General features: G+C 45.9%; 1 protein-coding gene across 1 annotated transcript in view; it reads right to left on the bottom strand.

Moving 5' to 3' along the window:
- TGFB2 (transforming growth factor beta 2) overlaps positions 1 to 13,986 on the bottom strand; it is a 59,578-nt gene extending 45,592 nt beyond the window's left edge. Inside the window, exon 1 of the mRNA XM_084262096.1 lies at positions 13,565 to 13,986. Coding sequence (XP_084118222.1) covers positions 13,565 to 13,907 — 343 coding nt within the window. The 5' untranslated portion in view covers positions 13,908 to 13,986. The remainder of the gene's footprint in view (positions 1 to 13,564) is intronic.
- Positions 13,987 to 21,336: the final 7,350 nt, after the last annotated feature.

Below are 21,336 nucleotides of genomic sequence, written 5' to 3'. Positions count from 1 at the left end.
AAGAGCTGGCCAACTGTATGAGCACTAGATACTCACACATCACCACGTACTCCCTCTGTAGTTAGGAGCTGTGGCTGGTGCCACTCCCACCAGCATGAGGGTGCCCAACTCCATCTGGCCACAGCTTTCTGTCTGGTTCCTAACTGAGATATGTAACTTTCTGATCGGCTTCTTTCTAGAGACCCCTTATTTTAGGTCCCCTGGCAGTTCAACAACTGAGCACCTTCAAGAAGCCAGATTAAGTACTGGTTTACTCCAAAGATGGAACTGAAGTGCTGTGGTTACCCAGCTGTGGGAGGAAAGGCAATCACCTTGTGTTCTGCACAAAATCAAGAGTACCAAAGAACTACACACATTCAGGTTTTGTGTTACGGAGGAGAGAGTCATACAAAGATGAATACACAGATGAGCTGAAATTGGTTAGACAGAAAACCAGAAAGGATAATGAACATACACTTAGCTTGCTGGACAGGTAGAAACGACATGGTTCCACAGTCAACAAATAAGACCACTCAGGTTAGAAAACCAAATGCAACTATAAGAAGATAAAGTTAAAACCCGCAAATATATATTACAAACAAAAGTAATAGCTGCTGAGAACTACTATAGATCCAAATTTAAGAACTGCAGATAACAGATGAGGAAAATCAAACAGGCGTACCAGCTTAATAGCCAAGAAACTTAAAGATGAGATTTACTTAAGTCCTAAGGAAGCTTAACAGTGATACTCATCCATAAGAAGATTAAAAACTGTTGAAATAATAGCACTGAAATATGAAATATACTCTGAAGAAAAAGCCAGGCAATCATAAAACCAAAAATAATCTTTTCCTTCTATTTCATCAGCAACTCAGAACATCTTAAAACAGTAAGGATTACAATCAGACACTGTAAAACAAGCAAGATCACGTAACTTGCATCAAGACTTTTTAAAGAGCTCCCCAAAGAACTATCTAATTTACTAGCACTGGCTTTGAATAAATCCCAAACACTGGAAAATATCTTAAGGACTTGAGGCAGAATGTCTTTGTTGATATACAGTGCCTAAAGAGGGCAGTTCATGCTCTCTCACATATACAGGCAGTCTTAGAGTGATCCCAGGAAAAAGCCTGCAAAGTGCAGGAATGAGAATAAACCTAAAGGAGTATAACCAGCATCAGCTCCAGATAAACAGATCCCACTGATCCAGAGTCCTAGTGAACGAGACTAGTAGTGCCCTAGTAGTCCTGCTGGCAAAAGAACTGTTTTAACATCATGTACTTGGGTAGCTGCGAGACATTTAAGCTGGTGCTACATAATGATTCCATTAGAAAACAGGAACAACGGGACACCAACACAGCCACGCTTTTCAAATCAAAGCCTTGCGTTTTTATGAGACTCAAAATACAATGGTAGACAGGAAACCATTACTGAGGGACAAGTTTCTAACAAGGTCCCATAAGGCTCATTTTACTGTACTCTACTATCTAATACTTTAATCCATCATGTTGGAAGTAAACTAAACCATTATTAACCAACTGCAGATGAAATAATGCTGTGGATGTGACAAATAATGAAGAAGATGCATCACAAATACAGTGACTTATCAAGATGTAAGTATCAGTAGAATCTATATGAAAGTACAACTCCAGGACAGAGAAACTAGGCCATACTTAGAGAGCAGGGGACTCCATCCTGAAAGGTAACAACTCTGAAAAGGATTTGGGGAGGAGGGGATAATTACTCAAGTATGAATTGTCACTTCTCCTTGTACAGCTCCTGGTTAAGTTACTGCCAAGATTAGCTGCATAAGCTGTGTAAAACTGAACTAGGGCAGAGTCTGCCACATGCGTGCCCTTGGTAACAGCACGGCCACTGCTGAAATACAGCGTCCAATACCATTGTCCACAATCTCAGCAGTATATCAATAAACCAAAGGAGTTTCAGAGAGAAACTGCAAGAAGAGCTGAAAAGGCTGGGAAGTATCTCAAGGAGCACAGCACATTAAAAAGAGCTGTGCCACAATCACAATCTGTGGGTCTGAAACACGTTCAAAGTCCCATCAGCAAAAGCAGCCCATGCTGAGCTGCTGGCTACCTCACTGCAGATTCTTCCAGCAGCCACACCAGCTTGCTCCCAGTCACATCAGTTCCTGTCTGTAAACCTTCCTTCTCCTGCAGGTGCCTACACAACACCCACAAATTTGGTAACACGTCTTCCAAACAGCAAGTGAAGGTTTAAACCAGACTCAAATGCCAGAACTGGAAGCTAAACAACTTAAAACACAAAGATGCTTGTTTCTAGTGAATGTAATTTATTGCTAGAATCATGATGTGAACTCTCACAAAGGAATTCATCAAAACTCATTGGCCTGGAAAACTCAGATAATACCAGAAGACCATCATGATGACTTCCATCTTTTTTAATCTGTAAGTTCTACCGTAACCTAAAGCCTCCTTGAGCAATGTCATCCTGGTGCTTCCTGAAGTATCATGATACCAATTAGTCATTAGCTACGAGTGTGAACAGACCTGGAACATCATACCCTGAAAGGAACATCTCCTCCCTGCTGAGATGAGTATCTCCTTCAGTTGTAAGGGAAGATTCATGGTCAATCAGAAAGATGCTTGCAGGTCTGTCATCATTACATTATGCCACTTCATTGTCTGGGATATTGTAATACTGCCTTAGACCCGAGCCCTTTAGTTTCATATCTCACATCTAGTGGCCTGGGATCAAATCTCATCCCAACAGAGGAAGTACCACCAGATAAAACCAGTACCACCAGTACCCGAACTTGTGGGATTTTATTTAAACAAAACCAAAACAACCTGTGGTGGATGTTGGTTCCACCAAGGCTATGTCAAGTGTATAGTAGTTGTACAAACATGATTCAAAACAGCCATCAGGACACTTCTAATCAGGAAAGCCCATCTATTTGACCCAGGCTTCATTGGAATAAAATGCAGGTATTCTCGAAGGCTTCAAAGGAATCAACAAGAGTGAAATCTCTAACTCCTTTAGGTGCTGCTTAAAACCCTGGCTGCAATGTCTGTTCTGCTTGCCTAAACAACCACTGCACAGACTCCAGTTTCAATGCCACAAGGAAAAAATCTGGACTGGCTTTACTGACTCAAATTAAATTGCTCCAACTTTTCATCCATGCACAAAAACTACCTCAATTGTTAACTTGTTATTTCATGAGCCACTTTGAGACATATCAAGTCAGAGACGCTTTATGTAAAACCACATGCACCTTCATGCTATAAGCACAGCCTCTGCTCCTGAACTACTCGGCTTTCCAGGCTGTAAATTCGGCATACATCATGCAGTAAATTAACTTTCAGAAGTTGTTCTCCCAGCTCCAGCTCTCCTCAGAACTGACTTTTAAGATTTTATTGATAATATAAAAACACCTTGTTGGCTTAGCCCTGACCTTTCTTTACAGTCCACTGAACAGGGATTTGCCACATTCTTATTCACAGCCTTTAGATTCTTCCCATCTCTGGGCACAGAGGTCTGATTTTGCACATGTTTATAAAAAGCCTCTGAATGTCGAGTGATGAGCTTCTAGACAAAAACTCACTGTAGGGAGGATGATAGAGGTATATTATGGCATGTTTATTTGCCAAGACCTTTGCAGTCAGATGGTCATTTATTTTAGAGGGGGAGGTGTGGAATACCTAAGAAGTATGGGACATGAACTCATGCCTCCTCTGCATTCTGCAGTTCTTGCCATATTGCTGCCATATGCTGTTCCCAGATGACATCTGACATCAAATGCTTCTACCAATAAGCTACTAAGGTGCTTATTTTTAAAAGCATTTTTTTTTCTTTTTGCAAAGCCTTAGGTATCTCCAGTGGCAACTCAATAAAAGGGGAATCAACACATTACCATAATACATCCCAATATATCTTTAAGATGTGGCTGTTCCCTGAAACAAAGGAATGGCACTTAATACCTGATCCAAAGACTTTTGCAGTCAATGGAAAGACTTCCAGTGTTTTCAGCAGGCTTTGGACCAGAGCCCTTAATCTGCGAAACATACTCTCGACAGGCAGAAAAAAGGAAAGGTTTGGCCATATCACATGTATAGCTGGCCTTGTGGCAAGTGTGCATGAGGCAGATTCCTTTCCAGACTCTACCTCAACAAATACACTTTCAGCCAGATAAAATTAAGTCTCCCAATAAAGTGGGTAAATAATAGGACTCCAACTTGGAAGGAGGTAAGTTCCTCCAGACACATGATATTATTGTAACTCAGTCTCTGGCCACCTTTATAAAGATGTCTTTTTCTAGATCCTTTTGAGGTTCTTTCCTTCTCTGATCAGCAAGGAGAATCTGAAATTTCCAAATACATGGCTCCTAGCATCAGGGAGAAATGCAAGCTGGGATGGGAGAATCCTGGTTCAAAGAGGGAGAGAAAGCTCAGACTCCCAACAATCTGTTACGGGTCCATCCTCACTGGGACGAAGCCGCTCGCTCAGCTCCCATGTTTTCCAAACTGTATATCCTGGCAGAGCGCCTCACGGTTCCTACCACACCATCAGATCAGAATAGCAGATTTATTTTTCAGAAAGCTGGAACTTGTTCCTCACTCACATACCTAGATGCATGTATGTCTGCTGCAACAGTCTGCCATTATACACTTGGTAAACACACAAGCAGTACAACAAATGAAAAGTACAGACATCTTTCAGCGTCCCTCTATGTTGAAATGTGGCTACTTAACTTCCAAAACGTGCATCAGGAAAAATTTAAGCACAGAGCAGTGATTGGTACAAGACATACACAGCCCTTGCTCTGCCAGGGAGGCCCAGAGCCAACTACAACAGCCAAGAAAACTGGGCTGGATCTTTCAGACATTGGGCGAGAATGAGAACACCAAGGATCTGCATGGATTCAACACATCTCCAGGCAGTTTTAAACATCCTATCATACTGGAGAATACAAAATGTCATTTATCCTTCCCTGAGGGTAAACATCCCCTATACTGCCTGTAGGCATTTGGGTGAAGAAATGAACTGCCAGCACTGCATCTGTCAGTGGACCTGACCCTGGCATTCATGAATTTTGCTTACTAGGTACTCCTTAAGTCCTCTGTTATGGTATTATCCAGTCACCTGGATCGATTCCTGCATCAAACCTTTGAACTGCAAAAGCCAGAAGCTGTGATGCAAAGGGCAGACCACCATCATGTTTGACAGGGGAGCGCAGCTTTGCCAACCCGGGCCACCCTTGGAAACAAGCAGAAGTGGGACAAGAAACAGCAGCCTGCCACAGGCTCTGATGCACGCTGGACCACACTGTGCCTGGCAGTCGCATCTGCCATTACTTCAACCCTTCAGTGCATCTGAAGATGGCAAATTTGCTGCATCGCTTTCACACATCACTTGGAAGATAGCAAGTTCTGTAAGTGTTCTTCTTTCTAGTCTACATCCTGGCAGTCCTGGAGAAGACCTTCATACCTGTATGCCCAAAGCCCCCCAAAAGTAATTTTATAAATATTGGACAATGCCCATTTGAATAAGCAAGGACTACTACTCTCTGTTCAATCCACGGTATTGGAGAGCATCTGTAAACACAGCTGTGGGTTCAGGATTAATAAGTATTATTGCACAGAAGCCTTCATCTTCGTCAATTATGGGACTGCTTAGTATGCTCTGACCACTTCAAAAGAGTCAGCGCTGCTAAGATGTATTCGTTTTTTCAGCCTCCTGAGTACAAAGTCCACCCACAGGGCGGGGTTTTTTTTTGTGGGTTGGTTTTCTTTTTCTGCCCCAAGGAATGAAAACCAACATGTTCTGATCCCTATCTTTCAATCATCGCTCTGGTTAATGTAAGTTACCATCCCGATTTCAGCTGAGCTAGCTGCTGAATTGCAAATGCTATATGTAAACAAAAACAAGTACGAGAGGGAGCTCCAGCAGGCTTCGCTTGCCTTTTAAAATTCAAGGCAGGGGTTTAAAAGAGATGAAGCCAGAGAAAACACTGTATACTAACACCAGCCAAACAGGGAAAAATAACGAAGTTGTAAGCCTGAAAAACTGAAATGGAAAGAATGACAGATTTACTGCTGCATTTGATGCACATAACCAGTGATAGACTCTCCCCAGGAAGTGTTGAAATTACCATCACTGAAATGAATCCAGAAGCTAAAAAATTAAATTATCTTTCCCAGAGCATTCCAATTTGGGCTTTGGCAACAACAGATGTTTTAATGCTCTTAAATATATGCATGCGCGTGTGCGCACGCATGCACACACGCACACATGTACTTAAGTACAGTATCCTCTTTCACACAAGACCTCCCTCTTAGTTTTCACAAAGTCAGGCTGAACTTATGGTCATTCTGCAAAGTCTTTTCTTCAAAGTCCCTGCTCAAATGCACAACTGTCAGATTAAGCAACCCATAAGGAGTCTCACAGCAGCTCCAAGCTATGAATGAATGGGTATTTGTGAACTCGCCTGTCAAGACAGATGCAGTATTTGTCAGTGCAGCGTGGGTTAGATATGGTGGGATGGAGCCAAACAAAGTTAAAGGTCAGGATCACAACATTTCCCTTTTCCCTCCTGCCCTCAGCTTGCCTAAAATGACGCCACAGCTTTTGCTCAAGTGTCATAAAGTAGACTATTTTCATGGAACCTACCATGCTTATTTGAAAAGCAATATTCACACAAGATAACTTTTTAAAAAAAAAAAAAAAAAAAGGGGGAGGAACAGAGATGTTTTGGTGCAAGAAAGCTACAGTAGATGGATAAATCCAAGACTGAAAGAAAACAGAAAACAACACATCTTCAGAGATGTTGTGAAACTTGAATCAAGACTAGTCTATGGAAGTTGAAATGCATTGCATTGTTTTTCTTGTATTAGAATGTAGTATTACAAGGTTTGTGGGTTAATTCATGTTGGAAGGGACATCTGACCCAATCTCCATCCTGAAGCAGGGTCAGCTATGAGGTCAACTTGTCCTTTATTTTATCTAATTATTTATACCTGAAGTCACCATCCCACTGTGATAGGTCTTATATAGTAACAAAAAGAGGCTCCTCCCTAAGGGGGTTTCAGTGGGGAAAAAGCACATCTCTACATGGAAAATTCTGAATATGTAAATGAGCATCGCACATGAAATTAAAAGGAAACCTCACATATCATCCAAGTTAAAGCCTGAATGGAGGAGAGATGCCCTCAGAGACAGTCTCATCCATAAATCTGCTGCAGGGATATGTGTGAGGCTGAACACCTTCTGGAAACCAAATGTGGATGCCAGAGAACCCGAAAAGCAACAAATGATGTATTTAAATGGAGCCCATCTTTTCACAGTGGATGAGCAGTCTCTCTGTGCTTCTCTCTAAACTCAGCCCACCTGCCCTCCGCAAGGAGCTTTTCAAGTAGGAGCTCACCTTTGGAAACCCCTGCTGGGTTAGAGAATGCTATGCTACTCAAAGAGGCAACTTCTTTATGGCAGACCAACTTGCAGAGCACCAAAAACATGTAAAAACCTGCTCACCAGACAGGTCTAACAAAGCCAGGTCTAGCACTTCACTTCTCCAGGGCCAATGCTGTGCCATTTGAGCTAGGAGAACACCACAGTACTAAACAGGCTCATGAGTCACTCATAAATTCAAAAATAACTGGTCACACTGGAGAGGGAAAAAACACAACCCTTCACCCCAAGTTTTTTTGGGTTTTCTTTCAACTCCTCATCCTCCTGTCACAGAAAAATCTTGGAGTTTCTCTTCTGTACATTGTAGTTACATGTCTTGTACAGTTGGGTGCCCTGCTGCAATCACTTAACAGCACCAAGGACACGCATGGGGGATCTGCTTTAAGAATAAACAAGCTTCAGATAGACTACTACAGGAAGGCAACCAACAGCGATGCTGGAGCAAGGAACCTACTGCTAGTCCGCATCACAGACCGAAAGACAAACAAGCAATGGTCTGTGGTTGAGGGCAGGATGCAAACGTTCCCTAAACAAATGACCAAAACAAACCCCTTAGTCTAAACAAGTCAGCAGAAACATCCATAACACAATATTACATAAATAATACCTGGGCAGTGTATCATCCTCAAGCTAGAAACTGCCTGCCTGGAAGCGTGCAGCATGTGGTTTCACAACAGGAAGAGAAACATTTGTCTGTCTTCACTCAGGACTGGCTTTGTCACCATACCCTGGGGTTCCTCTCTTCATCTGTGTTACAGTAGCAGCCTAGCACAGACAACACAGAGACAACAGAAGCCAGCTGGCCAACAGGGTCAGCCTTCCTTGGGATCACAGGAGTGCTGAAGAACCTCTTCTTTTCCTCTCTAAAAGAATGCCATAAACCATTTCCTTTGCACTGGGGTCTGATGCCCAAATGACAGATTTCAGTACAGCGTGAGAGATCGGAGCTGTCTAGATTCATTCATCCCTGCAAATGTGCCATAAACTGGGCCCCAATTCAGAGAGCTAATTAGGCATACACAGAGCCTTATCGTTAATGAGTCCATTCATGTGTGGGACACTGTGCGTGTTTCAGCACTGTGCTGAAGAAGCTCACTGATGACAACAGCCAGGAGCCCTCATTCATCTTGTTGCTCAGCTCTGGTGCTGGCAGGAATTTCCAACTGACAGCAAAGCCCTGGAAGGAGTAACTTCAAAGTAACACAGACACCCTGATGACCACTACTGTTCTCACACAGCGTGCCAGGCCTGAGTCTGGCTAAAACCAGCAACTAATGAAGATGATGCCCCGCTCTCTTCACACTCTTACCTACTCATACCCAGTCCAGCAATTAAGCTGAGCCAGCAACAGTGGCATACACTCTGGGAAGTCCCAGCAGATCTCCAAGCAAAAGACAGCAGCACATTTCCAGATATGTCTCTGGGACTGTGAAACATTCATGCTGCCAGTGGGCTGGGGGGTGGGCAGCAACAGGGGCAGTGATGCACATTTAACCTTTCCACTTGACAAATTGGAATGAAAGTGCCTCTTTCAAACAGACACTGGAGATAAACCGAAGGAGGGTAACAGAAAGGACTGGGGAACGCAGTCCTATGATTCTGAACATCTTCCAAATTGATAGCGTTCAGTGGGGGAACCTGTGTCATTTGCTTTTCTTAGACTTCATCCACTGGAAGAAACACAGGAACCATGTAACATGCCAGATCAGCTTGCGGACATCCCCTTCCCCCAGTTCGGCACCCTGCTTCAATAAGTCACCGGTGATTCAGAAGGCAGGCAGGAAAACATCCACCCCACCATCTGCTCCATGTGAATGGGAATGGAAGAAGAGTGCTGTCTGATTTCAGCCACCCTGGGTTAGCACACAAGAGCATGTTATTTTAGTGTCCCTCTTAGTATGTAAAAGACTCCTGTCCGGAAAATTGCCTTGCCCCTTTTTAAAGCCATTTGCAATTTCCTGTTGGTTTATTTTGGTTTTTTTCCATCACCCCCTAGGAAGACTGCAGTAAGGGCCATTCACAAACAAGGAGCAAGGAACCATTCCTCCCACATCTCTCCTTGAGGAAACCGTTGTGTTGGTTCAGCTCCTCTCCACAAACCAGCAAGTAAGCTTGCCAAACGCCTCTACACAAGGTGCTCCAGAGCATGACCACAGGGCCAGCACAGTTAGAAGGTTTCAAAATAAGGTATTCCTCCTGAGACTGTTTCCATATCATTAATAACATAGGAAATCCTGAAAGATTAAGTTCTGTGTTCAGCTAAATGCAAACACACGTGAGTCGCACAGCCGTAGCTGTTAACATCGTGGTAATGATGCAGTCAGTGCCGGAAGACACAGAGCACGGCTGCTCCTGCGCGAGTCATTCTGGTAACCTGAAGACAAGGAGCCCACGTATGTGTAATTTCTGGTAAATCGAGTCCTTGTTGATAAAACAGAAGCATGTCACTGTGCCCAGCCAGTTCATAATGTTGTCTTTCATGAGGAGAACATTCAGCAGAGTGACGGTCTACATAAAGCAACATTCCCGGTACAGAGCTCCTGAGAAGACTAAATCCTACCACACAGCTCAGGCTGGGACTTGTGGAGGCCCCTTTGAGCTAAAGTAGTTTAAAATCCACACAAAACCAGGAGCAAACTCAGAACTGTGATTTCTGAGTCTAATGAGTACTTGCAGATTTATCTCCAAGGATGCAGAAAGCTTAAGAGTTTACCCACGAGCCATCAGTACGACCAGCTCACTGATTGGGACAAAAATTGCCACGAATGATGACAGACTTGGGCCCCAGTCCCCGCACACGTGCTACCTGGTTTTCTGGAGCACCCCAGTTACACATTAGTACTAGAATTCACAGCCCATAACTGTGCTGGCATTACATTTCCATTTATTGTCAGTGCAATGGTGGTTATCACTCAGCCTCAAATCAGAAATTAGCTTAAGTATCAGACCCCAGACAATGAGTGAATTACTGATAAACAGTAAACATCTCACGTGATCCATTTTCCACAGAAATTGGTGTCAAGCATGTACTCAGGTAACTGTCTACACATAAAAACCTGCAAGAACTCACTCCCATTGTGCTCAGTTTCCATACCCCGCCTCCCTCTTTAAACTGCTCTGTAAAACAACTCAATTCCCGTCTGACAATCAGACTTGGGAGAGGTTCAAACCTGCAGCATCAAATCCGTGTTGTTGCAAGCACAACACAGACAGGCAGGCATGCTTCACAGACAAAAGCTTTTTTGGTTTTTCCCAACCTCTCTGTAGTATTTTTTTCTGCTACTACTTTTCATGCCTGTTGTTTTGGGGTCTGGCCAGTCTCTGACTTGCTGAATTTCCACAGATACTCCTACTAGATGCATCTTTAACCTCAAGTGGACTGTCAAGCCACATGGCCCCTTACTTCCTCAGTGCAAACTATCAGTAAACCTTAGCATTACTTTACTTTGAGCCTTAAACTAACAGCATGTGAAAAGATTAATATGAATAAATTCAAAACTAATCAGATCCCTTCTTTAAATGTTGACACAGTATTATTTATATCCCATAAATACCTTCTTGACTAAAATTCATCCCAGGAGATTGGCATCTTGCCAGTTCTATTCATATTTACTGTATTTATATAGTACAGTTGGCCAAGGATAATATTTAAGACAAAATATGCCTTAGGGCATATACAATATCTTATAGTTTTCCTTTTAAATCTCCTCATTGCTAAAAATATTTAGTCTGAACTTTACAAAATGCCCCGCAAAGACCTATCAGCAATCTGTAGTGATATATTGCTGACTACGAGTATAATTAGAGCATATTTGTAATACTTGGGTTGTAGTCAGTTACTGAACGCTAACAACTTGTGGTAAACGAGCCAATGATCTTTCCCATGCCTTCCTTCCAGCAGCTTTTGACCTCCAGTGCATTCACACTGATTCCCTTCTCCCTCCTGCCTCCCTCTGATGCAGCAGAAACCGTAGAGTTAAAAAAAAATTCACTCCGAGACGTCTAGGAGAAAGCGCCCACAGTCGCCAGACCTGCGCTTTCAATTTCTTCCCTTAAAATATGGTGGAGCGATTTCTTCCTCTCTGTCTTTTTTGGAAAGGTTCGCTCCGTCCAGCATAACTAGAGAGCAGTGGAAAAACAGTTAACCTACTTACTCTGATGTTAGCGACAGCGCTCGCACAGTAGTATGGGATCTGCTGCTAATCGGCTCTCCGATCCCAAACGTCTGATGCACTCTGTTGGTAGATACCTGCAATCTCCTTCGCTCTTCCACGACCCTCTACTGATACTTCAGTGCAAAGCTGGCCTTTGACAGCAGTTTAAAAACAGATCCTCCTTTGTCAGCACCATCCAAGTCACACGTGCTGGGCATTTTAACTCTCTGCAAAGTACGTGGCTGCATTTTGAGCTACCAGCTCTCTGCAGTTTGCCCACGCGAGGGAGAAGAGCAAGCGTGCTCAGGACAGATGCAGTTCACGATTCTCAGAGACTCTTCCGTCACAGGGTCAACCCTACGAGCCACGGCATTGCTACCAGTCTTCCTAACCTCTGCCCAGAGGTGCTGGCTCCTCTGCCCAGGGCATGACCTGATGGGTCTCCGAACAAAGTGCTGACTTGCCTCAAAAACAGGAGCCAAGCAGTACAGCATGGTTTCTGTCCTCACCACTGCTGCGAATTGCACTGAACCTCTTCACACATACCCAGCTGGCTTCAAACACACTTTAAAAAGCATTTCTTCCCAGAGGGTAACAAGGGTGGAGTGTATGTATCGTGGCTATTAAGGACGATGCCATAATTACGATAATAAAATGGCTCTCTGCCTGACAGGATGTCCTGTACCTGATGCTGTCATTTAGGAATAAAGGAAGAAAGGGAGGCAGCTGCACGGAGCATGGGGTTCAGATACCTTGGCTGGCATCCTAGGACTATCACATGCAAGACAGAGCAAGCCCCAAAGCTACAACTTGCTAAACTAAAAATAAATAAGAGGAAAATGCAATTAGAAACTCTAGGATAAAGTTACCAAGATGGCTGCATTATCTATTTAAGTAAAAGGTATGCGCTTTTCAAAAACAGGCAGTAAGTATATAGGGCATCAAGTGGCGGGGGAGGGAAGCAAGCAAAAAGCGAGCTAAATGAGAAGAGTAGGGACTAGCTTTTGGATAGTTATTTTCTGCTTCTGGTATTTCACTTTCCTCAGTATGATGATGATCTAGATTCTTTTAAGGGAGTGCGCCGCTTTTTCTTTCCTTTTTTTCTACACACTTAAACTTCACTACCAAAACAAGAAGGCATTTCACTGTGATTATTAATCATTCTAAGTGGATTTGGTACGCACACAGCTTTTTTTTTTTAATGTGCAAAACGTGGCATGGATCGCCAGAAGGTCGTTAAAACCAGCAAAAGGCAGGCGGGCTGAGACAGGTTCCAAGAACCCAGGCTACCCAGAAAGGGAAACTTTTTCTGTACCTGAAATGAAAGCGCCCATGAACAGAAAGAGGAGGCTAGTTAAAGTGGGAAGAGGAGGGAGGACGTCCGTGCCTCCATCCAGTCTGTGCACCGATCTGGGTGGCGGTCTGTGGGACAATGCTCTGGAGGGTCCCAAGCAGAAGAGGAACCAGAGAGACTTTTCTTTCTTTTTCTTTTCCTGAAGACCTCCTTTTCTTTTCAGTTATGGTGAGATGGAAACACTTGCCCGATCCAGACACTCCAAGGGAACCAACAGCAGTGTAAATCTATCAGCTTTTTGCAGGCTGCACACGGGGCTGCGGGGGAGCTAAACCCTAGTACTGGGGGGCGCTGGATCCTGGGCAGGGGGAGCTTTGCTCACGTACAAGGAGGTGGAAAGCAGAGGCACCTTTAAGGACTCCAGGGTGACTTCAAAGGGGATCAGACTCCCCGCGTGTCCAGGGGACAGCTGACAGCCCCCTGCTCCCCCAACCCTCCCCAGGCATGTGCACCCCAGAGCCTAAATAAACCAAACCCTAGACGCCACCACCTAAGAGATGCTGCGGATAAGAGCAAACCGAGCAAAGGCAGCAGATTATGATGCATGGGGCTGGTATTTGAAGGTGCTGGGCTCTGCCAAGCCTCAGGGGCGAAATTACACACGCATGCACAAACACAGAGGACTTACTTTCGGGGTAAAAAGGCTGCATGTCTATTTTGTAAACTTCTTTGGCATAATACTCCTCGTCGCTCCTCTCCCTTTCGCAAGTGGCGGCTCTGTGGTTGGCTTTCTCTTGCAGCAGGTCCCTGGTGCTGTTGTAGATGGAGATGACCTCCGGGGGCACCTCTTCGGGTTCGGGGTACTCATCCGGGGGGCTGGTGAGCTTCAGTTTGCTCAAGATCTGCCCCCGGATCGCTTCGATCCTCTTGCGCATAAACTGATCCATGTCGAGGGTGCTGCAGGTAGACAGGCTGAAAGCCACGGTGGCGAGATCCACGGTGAGAAACACGCTCAGGAGATAGCAGTGCATTTTAAGTGTTTAAATACAGCGCCCCCCAAAAAGAGTGACTTTAACAACGAACGGCAACAACGGGGAGGGGGGGGGAATATTAAAAAAATAACCCGGGGGATGTGTGCAAACAAAGGGAAGACCTGCAGACAAAATGCAGTTAAAAATCGGAATGCAAGGGCGACTTGCAATCGAGAAGCGCACGGGAGGCGTCAGTGACCAAAAAATACCAATAATTAAAAAAAAAAAAAAAAGGCAGCAAGTGGCTCCGAGTAGATAAAAATCGGGGCCGGAGTGAGCGGGGCAGCAAAAAGAAGGGGGAGGAAAAAAAACCCCAGCCCCTTAGAGATAAACAAATCCGCGAATCAAGTAAATGGACGAGGGAGCGTTCCCAGCGCAGCGGCAGAGCGGGCTGCGGAGCGAAAATTGAAGGGGAAAAAAAAAAAGAAAGGAAAAAAAGGAGGGGGGAACGCAGCCGCGATGGGTATTAAAGGGCGCTGCCGCAGCCGGCGGGAGAGAGGGTGCCGGCGCGGCGCTGAGCCCCGCCGTGCGCCCGCGGCGCCCGGTGGCTCCCGGCGGGCAGCGGCACCGCCCCGCGCCCGGCGGCGCTCAGCCCCCGCGGCGGCGCCGGCGGAGGCGCGCACGTGTGCGCCCGGCTGCGCCGAGCCCCGGCCCCCGCGGCCGGGCGGAGCGGCTGGCGGCGGCTCGGCCCCGCGGCGGCGGTGGCAGCGATCCTCCGTCCGCAGGCTGCTGCGTGCGCCCCGCGCTGCATGCACCGACCGACCCACCCCCGCCCGGGCCGCTGCGCGCCTCAGAGCTGCTGTTGCTTTTTTTTTTTTTTTTGCTTTTTTTTTTTTTTTCTTCAGCTCCCTCCTCTTCCTCCTCCTTCCGAAACGCCAACCCCACGCCGCAGTCAGCGAGGCAGCGCCGCCGCCCCGACAGCCTCCCGCGGATCGCAGGCGCGGAGCGGCCGCCCGGGGCTGGCCGCAGCGCAGCGCCGCTCTCCCCCCGGCCTCCCCCGCGGGGCTGGCGCTGGCCCCGGCCCCGGCGGCGCAGCGCGCAACTCCCGGCGGATCGAGCGCTCCGCCCGGCGCCCCCCGCCCGCCTCCCCCGGCCCCGCGGCTCTCCCTGCGAGGAGGGGACGGGTGCCAGCAGATAACATCACGGCCGCGCAGGGAGAGGGAGATTTATAAGATCTCCCCGCCCCACGTGCTCGCCTCGCCGCGAAGTGACGTGGAGGGGCTGCGGGGAGCAGAGGGCTCCGCCGGCCGTGCCGCCGCCCGACTATTTATTCCCTTCCGCGCAACCGGTGAGGGACTCGCCGCAGCCCGGCCGCCGCTTGAGATGTGCTCCTGCCCCCGGGGAAGAAGGGGAGCCCAGACTCGGGAGGAAAAACACACAACTCCTGACCGGGGTCGGGTTGTTTTTTCCTCCTTTTTATTTCAGAGAGAACCCCAAAGCAAACCGCACTTCAGCGCTGCTTGCGCCTGTTACCGAAGCAGTCGTGCCAAATACCAGCCCTGCTGTAGAGAAAAAAATTTTGTGCCTCTTGTAAAGCACTCGGCCGCGTTTCTGGTACAGGTTGTGGGGCAGCGGGCAGGCCTCCATCAGTCTTTGCACTGTCCCTCGCTCACTCCTGGGTGTTACTTCCAAGTGGGTTTGGGCAAATCTCATTGTTCCCCCGTGACAGGCTGCCTGGTGACCGGTGCTACACACTGAACCAGGAAGGGATGACAGACAGGGAGGATTTGCCTCTTCTCTGAGGTCTTTTCCATCAGAGAAGCATGCAAATACATCCTCATCTGCACTTGACACAAACTCCCTAGCCCCAAATGCTCAGGCTATGCCTGTAATTCCACTTTTCTGCTGCCTCTCTTGGCCACAACCAAGGTCTCAGGCTCCATCCATGCCTGCCCCACCGCGTGGACGTGGGCAATGGCTCATGTCTTGACCTTGGGAGGACAGCTGCCCTGCTCCACCCTAGGGAAATTACACCACAGCCTTTTAGGCACCCCTCAACTTTATGCCATAAGGCTTTTATTTCACAGTCTGTTTATCGCCCCCGCACGTCAGTATTATAAAGTGATCAAGTGGCCTTTTCAGCCCTATAGTCTCTTCTGAATTAGGTTGTCACACGCTTTACTTGCCAGGAGTTTCTAATCACACTCTCCTAGGCAGGACATGAGGCTGTTTCCGGAGAACTTCTGCTTTGGTTCCAGTGATGAATAAACAGGTAGAAGAGGTACTTGAAAGGCCAGGGGCATTCAGAAGCACAGCTGGGCCCCTGCCCACGGTTTTACAGGTAAACACATGTAGCAGAAGAAAGATCGATCCCAGTCACCCTCCCTGTGAAAGTACAGTGAGAATTGTGCAAGACAAACCAGCCTAATGCTACCAAAGACTTTCACCAGCTGACCACACCTCGGGAACTACCTTTTTCCTGGAAAATGCCCCAAAGTTTTCTGAAGCTCAAGAATAGCAGCCCCAAAATTAGAAACAAGCTCTTCCTTTGTGCTGTGCTAGCTAGGAAAAGCACTTCCTTGGAGCAGGTGTGGTTGTACACCGGGGTGATGGAGGTGCCTGGCACGGAGTGTTGGCAGGGCTCTGACAAAGGGGAAGTTTGCATGAATGTGGCCAGCTAACCTAGTGCTGCTGCAGGTACCAGCAGAGATGAGATTCTTCACAAGGTGAAGGAGCTGAGAAAACACATTATTTACAGGCATGATAACACACACGGACTCCAAAAGCCAACTCACCCTTCATTCTTTCACAGTGTGTGTGTGTGCAGCACTGCAGACACACTGAGACAGACAGCATCCTCCTGATGGAGGAGTCCATGGGGCTTCCCACTGAAACCTACCAATTCCTGCAACACCTGATTAGACAACTGCGCCACAACATCCCACTTTTACTGCTGTACATGTTGATGTCCCACTCCTACTGACCTCAGAAACACAGCTGCAGGGTCAGGAATGGCAGCGTTTCCAAAATTATTCAAATGAACAAGCTCAACATGTAGACTCAGCTGGTTTCACTTGTGCAACACACCTGTACAAAACCGAAGGGACAGTGCCCTGAGCTGTTACATCTCACAGCTCCACTGCTGCTAACCAGCTGAGGAACCAGCTCTCTTACACCAGGTATCTCAACCGCAAATACTTCTGAAGAAAAGGGTTATTAAATTATTTCCTCCAAAAGCTACAGCTAAACCATGGGGAAATTCCTTAGGCGGCACCCACACCCCTGTAGCATTTGGCTGCTGTATATGCCCATCGTTTGCCTCAAGGGCTTCAGAGCAGCCATGGGGACCGTGCTCTACACCCTCGTTTTGTAGGAAAGCATCCCACCATCTCTCAGGAGTCCTCTGCAGATACAACCACCCCACCAGATACTTGCAACTTTATTTTTATTCCAGCTTGGAGAAAAAAAAAAACCCAAAACAAACAACAAAGCAGCCCAAACTTTGAAGTGTCTTTCACAAATCCTGGAGCCTTATTGATGCCCAACTGTAGATTATAAAAGCCCACATGCCTGCCTGGCCAGGATGCCCCCACAGCCACAAGTGCTGGAGGTCCAGGCTCCAAAGGAGGCCTCCATTTAAGTGACCATAGATGCAGATAGGCTGTGAGCAATCATCTGCCTAAACTTTGAAAGTTGCTGAGGTTCTCTCTGGTTTGGCCATGTTTTCTCTAGGAAAACAACAACAACAACAAACAACATAAACCAAACAAGCAAACAGAACTCCCCCCCCCCCCCCCAACTTGGTTTTGTCCTTATTCAAGACAAGTAATTTTCTTCTTTAAGTGTGACACTTGCCTGGGTGCAGGTCTCTGCTTTGCCTCACCATTGCAACAAAGCTCGATTCCCTAGATCATGCTGGTGTCACTGCAGCAATGTTTTTACCAGGCAGAACCTCTCAGGTGCAGCAGCAGAGACAAGGCTTCGGCTTCTCCTTCCCAAAAGCCCCAGCCAGTGGAGCTAAATGCCCAGCAGCTGCTGAAGGGCCACCACACGTGCCTGAGCTGCTCAGGTTCACCCCAGGAAGGGGACACCTACCTGTCAGCCCAATCATTCCATAAACACTGACTTTCCATTCTGTAAATGGAAAATAGCTGGAGCATACACCACACGATACACACAGTCTTATTGCTAAAAACACTCCCCTGTGCTGGTTTGGGGTTTTTTTGGCCATAAAAGTCCTGCAGACTCAACTCTAAACAGGTGCCATTTCTACCTTGCCAAGGTGAGCAGTCAAACATTGTGAGACATGACAGAACTGAATTGTGTACACTCCACAAAGCTGGATAAAGAATACCATCATCAGAATTTGGTAATCCTGCTCCCATGTTCTACCTTTAACGTTTTCAGGACCGATACAACTGTCAAACTCATCCCAATTATGGCTTTGTATTTTAGCCCGAAAAGCCCTTCATTCATTCCAAAATAGTTTGCATTTAATGATTCCCTGCTAGTTTCAAGAGCAGCTGGGATTATCAGGCACTAAAGTTTAACTCAACTTACACTTACCTGTTCCCTTTGCCTCGACGGAGCGGCCATATCCTGCGGGGCTGCTGTCAGTAGCAGCTTTGTAAGTTGGAAAGCAGGAACGGGCCGTTGGCGTGCAGAGAGGGAAAGAACAGAACTTATCTGTTTTGGAGCATTTAATTCAATACAATACTGTCTTTTTATATATTGATTTTTTTTTTCTAATAAACAGTAACTGTTTATTAGAAAAACAGGGACACCTGGAAAGTTACTTCACCGAATGCAAAGGTTTCGTGTTTCCTATTAACTTAAAAATTATGTGGTCAGGATTTTACAATTTGTGGTTTCTTTTTAGATTGTTTTGGTTCTACGCAAATGTGCTGTGCGAAATACAAAGGCAATAATCTTTCTAAAACTGCTGACGACCGGGTCATTAAGTAAGGTGGCTGGCCACATTTCATACACTAAAGAACACTGTTGGAAGAGGAATAACGTCTAAAAGTTAAGAGGTGACTTTTGTAAACTCTCACGCTGATGACGAGTGCAGGATGCTTGCACAATTAATTCTTTGTGGCACACACAGAAATCTGCAGCCTTAACTGTGCTCATGCAGAATCTCAGTTATTCTGATGCAGGGTGCTGGGGGAAAAAAAGTAAGCTTTGAATTCTCCTTTTTATAAAAATACACATACGAAGGTTCAACTCACAGAACCAAGGTGAACCTAATAAAGGTGATGCAAAGAGGAGATGACAAATAATGGAAAATTGTAATATATATACACCATAGTAAAACCTCAAATTTTACTGTTTATTATCCTTCATGAAGTAGAAGTCCATACTTCTGTGCTGCACATTTCATTAGCGCACACAGTAATGCCTGGATGAATGTGACAGCAAATCCTGCTGACCTCACTAACACAAGCAGCCCCGCTGCCCCTAGGATTGCGTTTCACACAACCGCAGCCCACTCCTGCAACGCTCACGTTCCAGAAGATAAAGGCTACTTTATTGAACATGCCGTTGGACACGCAAGACTGCCATCCATATATACATACACATATGTCACTACTTGTCAACTTGCAAATCAAAGGTATGTTTCTGATGTATACATAGAGAGAGAACCTATTTGGAGGAACAAGAACCTTCCTTTTTACTTACGTTTATACATATACGCACATTTTATAAATACATTTTTATACACACGTATCTACATAAAGCCCCCTGAAAGTTCTCTTTCCCACAACTTGATTCAATAGCTTCAGCGGAAACAATCACAAAAGCTTAGTCAACAGGATCTGGGACAAAGTGCCCCCTCTGTGATCTTACAGAACGGCACCACCTCCACCAGCGAGTGAGAGGACAGTACCGCAGCAAGCTGTAGGGGCCACACAGCAGCGTGTAGTCTGCGTGTTGGAAAATGTATCTCAATAAAAAACATCTAGAATGAAACTACAAAGAAAAGGAACTTCAGACAGGATCCTGATCCCAAAACACCTTAAGCCAGAATCACTACAATTTGAAGGAAAGGGGGATGCTCAGGAGGTGCTGAGGTATTATAGATGTCCCTGAGAATAACTTTCCCTCCTCCCCCCCCCAAAAAAAAGAAAATCATATGGGTAAGAGGAAAACAGGAACAGAGAAGAATGTGACCATTGGTCTGTATTTCAGTGCTAGGGTTATTATCCACATCTTACACAGCTTGGATTTGACAATCTAGGAAATCATTTCCCTGGAGTAAAGTTGCCCCCCATCTCTCCAGCTGCACATTAAGGGTGTATGGAAGCCACGCAACAATCAGGGGTCTAAACCACCTATCCTAAAAACATACATATTTTCTATAAACGCTGTGCACATCAGCGCTGAATCCAAATAGGTTTCTGTTTCCAACAGCCAATTCCCCTCTTTAAATCAGTTCAGACTGCAGCCTTGATAACAATTTTGCAAATGCCAGAGAAGCTTGCCCATGGTTACACCTCCTGGCGTCTGATCCCCTCATGTGCTCTTCCAAATCTGCCTGTCAGCTCTGAGAATGCCATACTAATCTCCCCTGTATCATTCCAGTTTTAGTCATGTACCATGAGAAGAAAAAAAAAAAAAAGGCCTTCCTTAATTCCCAGCACCTGTGGTTTTAATCACCACAGGAAATCCCATTCCCACTAAAGTCAGTAAGACTTAAGTGCCAGCAGAGGAAAACGATCAGATTCACTGCCTAAAAATAAAAACAGTAAAACAAAAAAAAAGGGACATAAGTGCAATGGTTTATATACCAGAGGGTCATGACATCTACTTCTACTGTCTTCACTTCGTCATGCTTGCTAAAGTCATCCTTTTAATGTCGCTGTTTGAACTCAGGACCTGTATCTCTCTCTCAGTATTACAGCTGTCTCCTTCCACTTCTGAACTGCTCAGTGATGACTTGGGCTATGCCTTGTGAAGTGACACGCAAGTGAGATCTACGAACGCTATATTCCTTTTTAGTCAACAAATTCAGATGATGTAACTCCAGTTAGAATATACACCCAGATTCCATTGAGGAAGATTTAAAAAGATGACATACAGAGCAAGATTAACTGGTAGAACCTTCAAAAAAAGGGCCAGACAGTAATGCAGTATTTTAAGTCATATGCTGCAACTACAAAAACCTAAACACCTTTGGCTCTGGGGTCCTGTCTTCTTCACAAGCCTCTGGGACAGTCTGCACAGAAAAGCTCTCATAAGCTAGTACAGCTTCATAAAGGTTTTTCCCAATGGCTTTTAAGCAACATGTGTTCAAGATGATTCTAGGGAGTTTCGAAAAACCAAGGCCTTGCTTTGTATTACCTTGGAGCAGAAAAAACAACCCCTACAAAACCACCCCACGCTGATCAATGAAGACAGTATCCTTGAGGGGCTGATCGAACTACAACCTTACAGCAACACAGCTGGAGTTTGGCAACTCACAGAAAGCTCCACTTCAGCGCAGTGG

Source organism: Gallinula chloropus, assembly GCF_964237585.1.
Source record: "Gallinula chloropus genome assembly, chromosome: 3".
Classification (NCBI taxonomy): Eukaryota; Metazoa; Chordata; class Aves; order Gruiformes; family Rallidae; genus Gallinula; species Gallinula chloropus.
The sequence above is the reverse complement of the archived record's forward strand: the minus strand, read 5'-3'. Positions and strand labels throughout refer to the sequence as shown.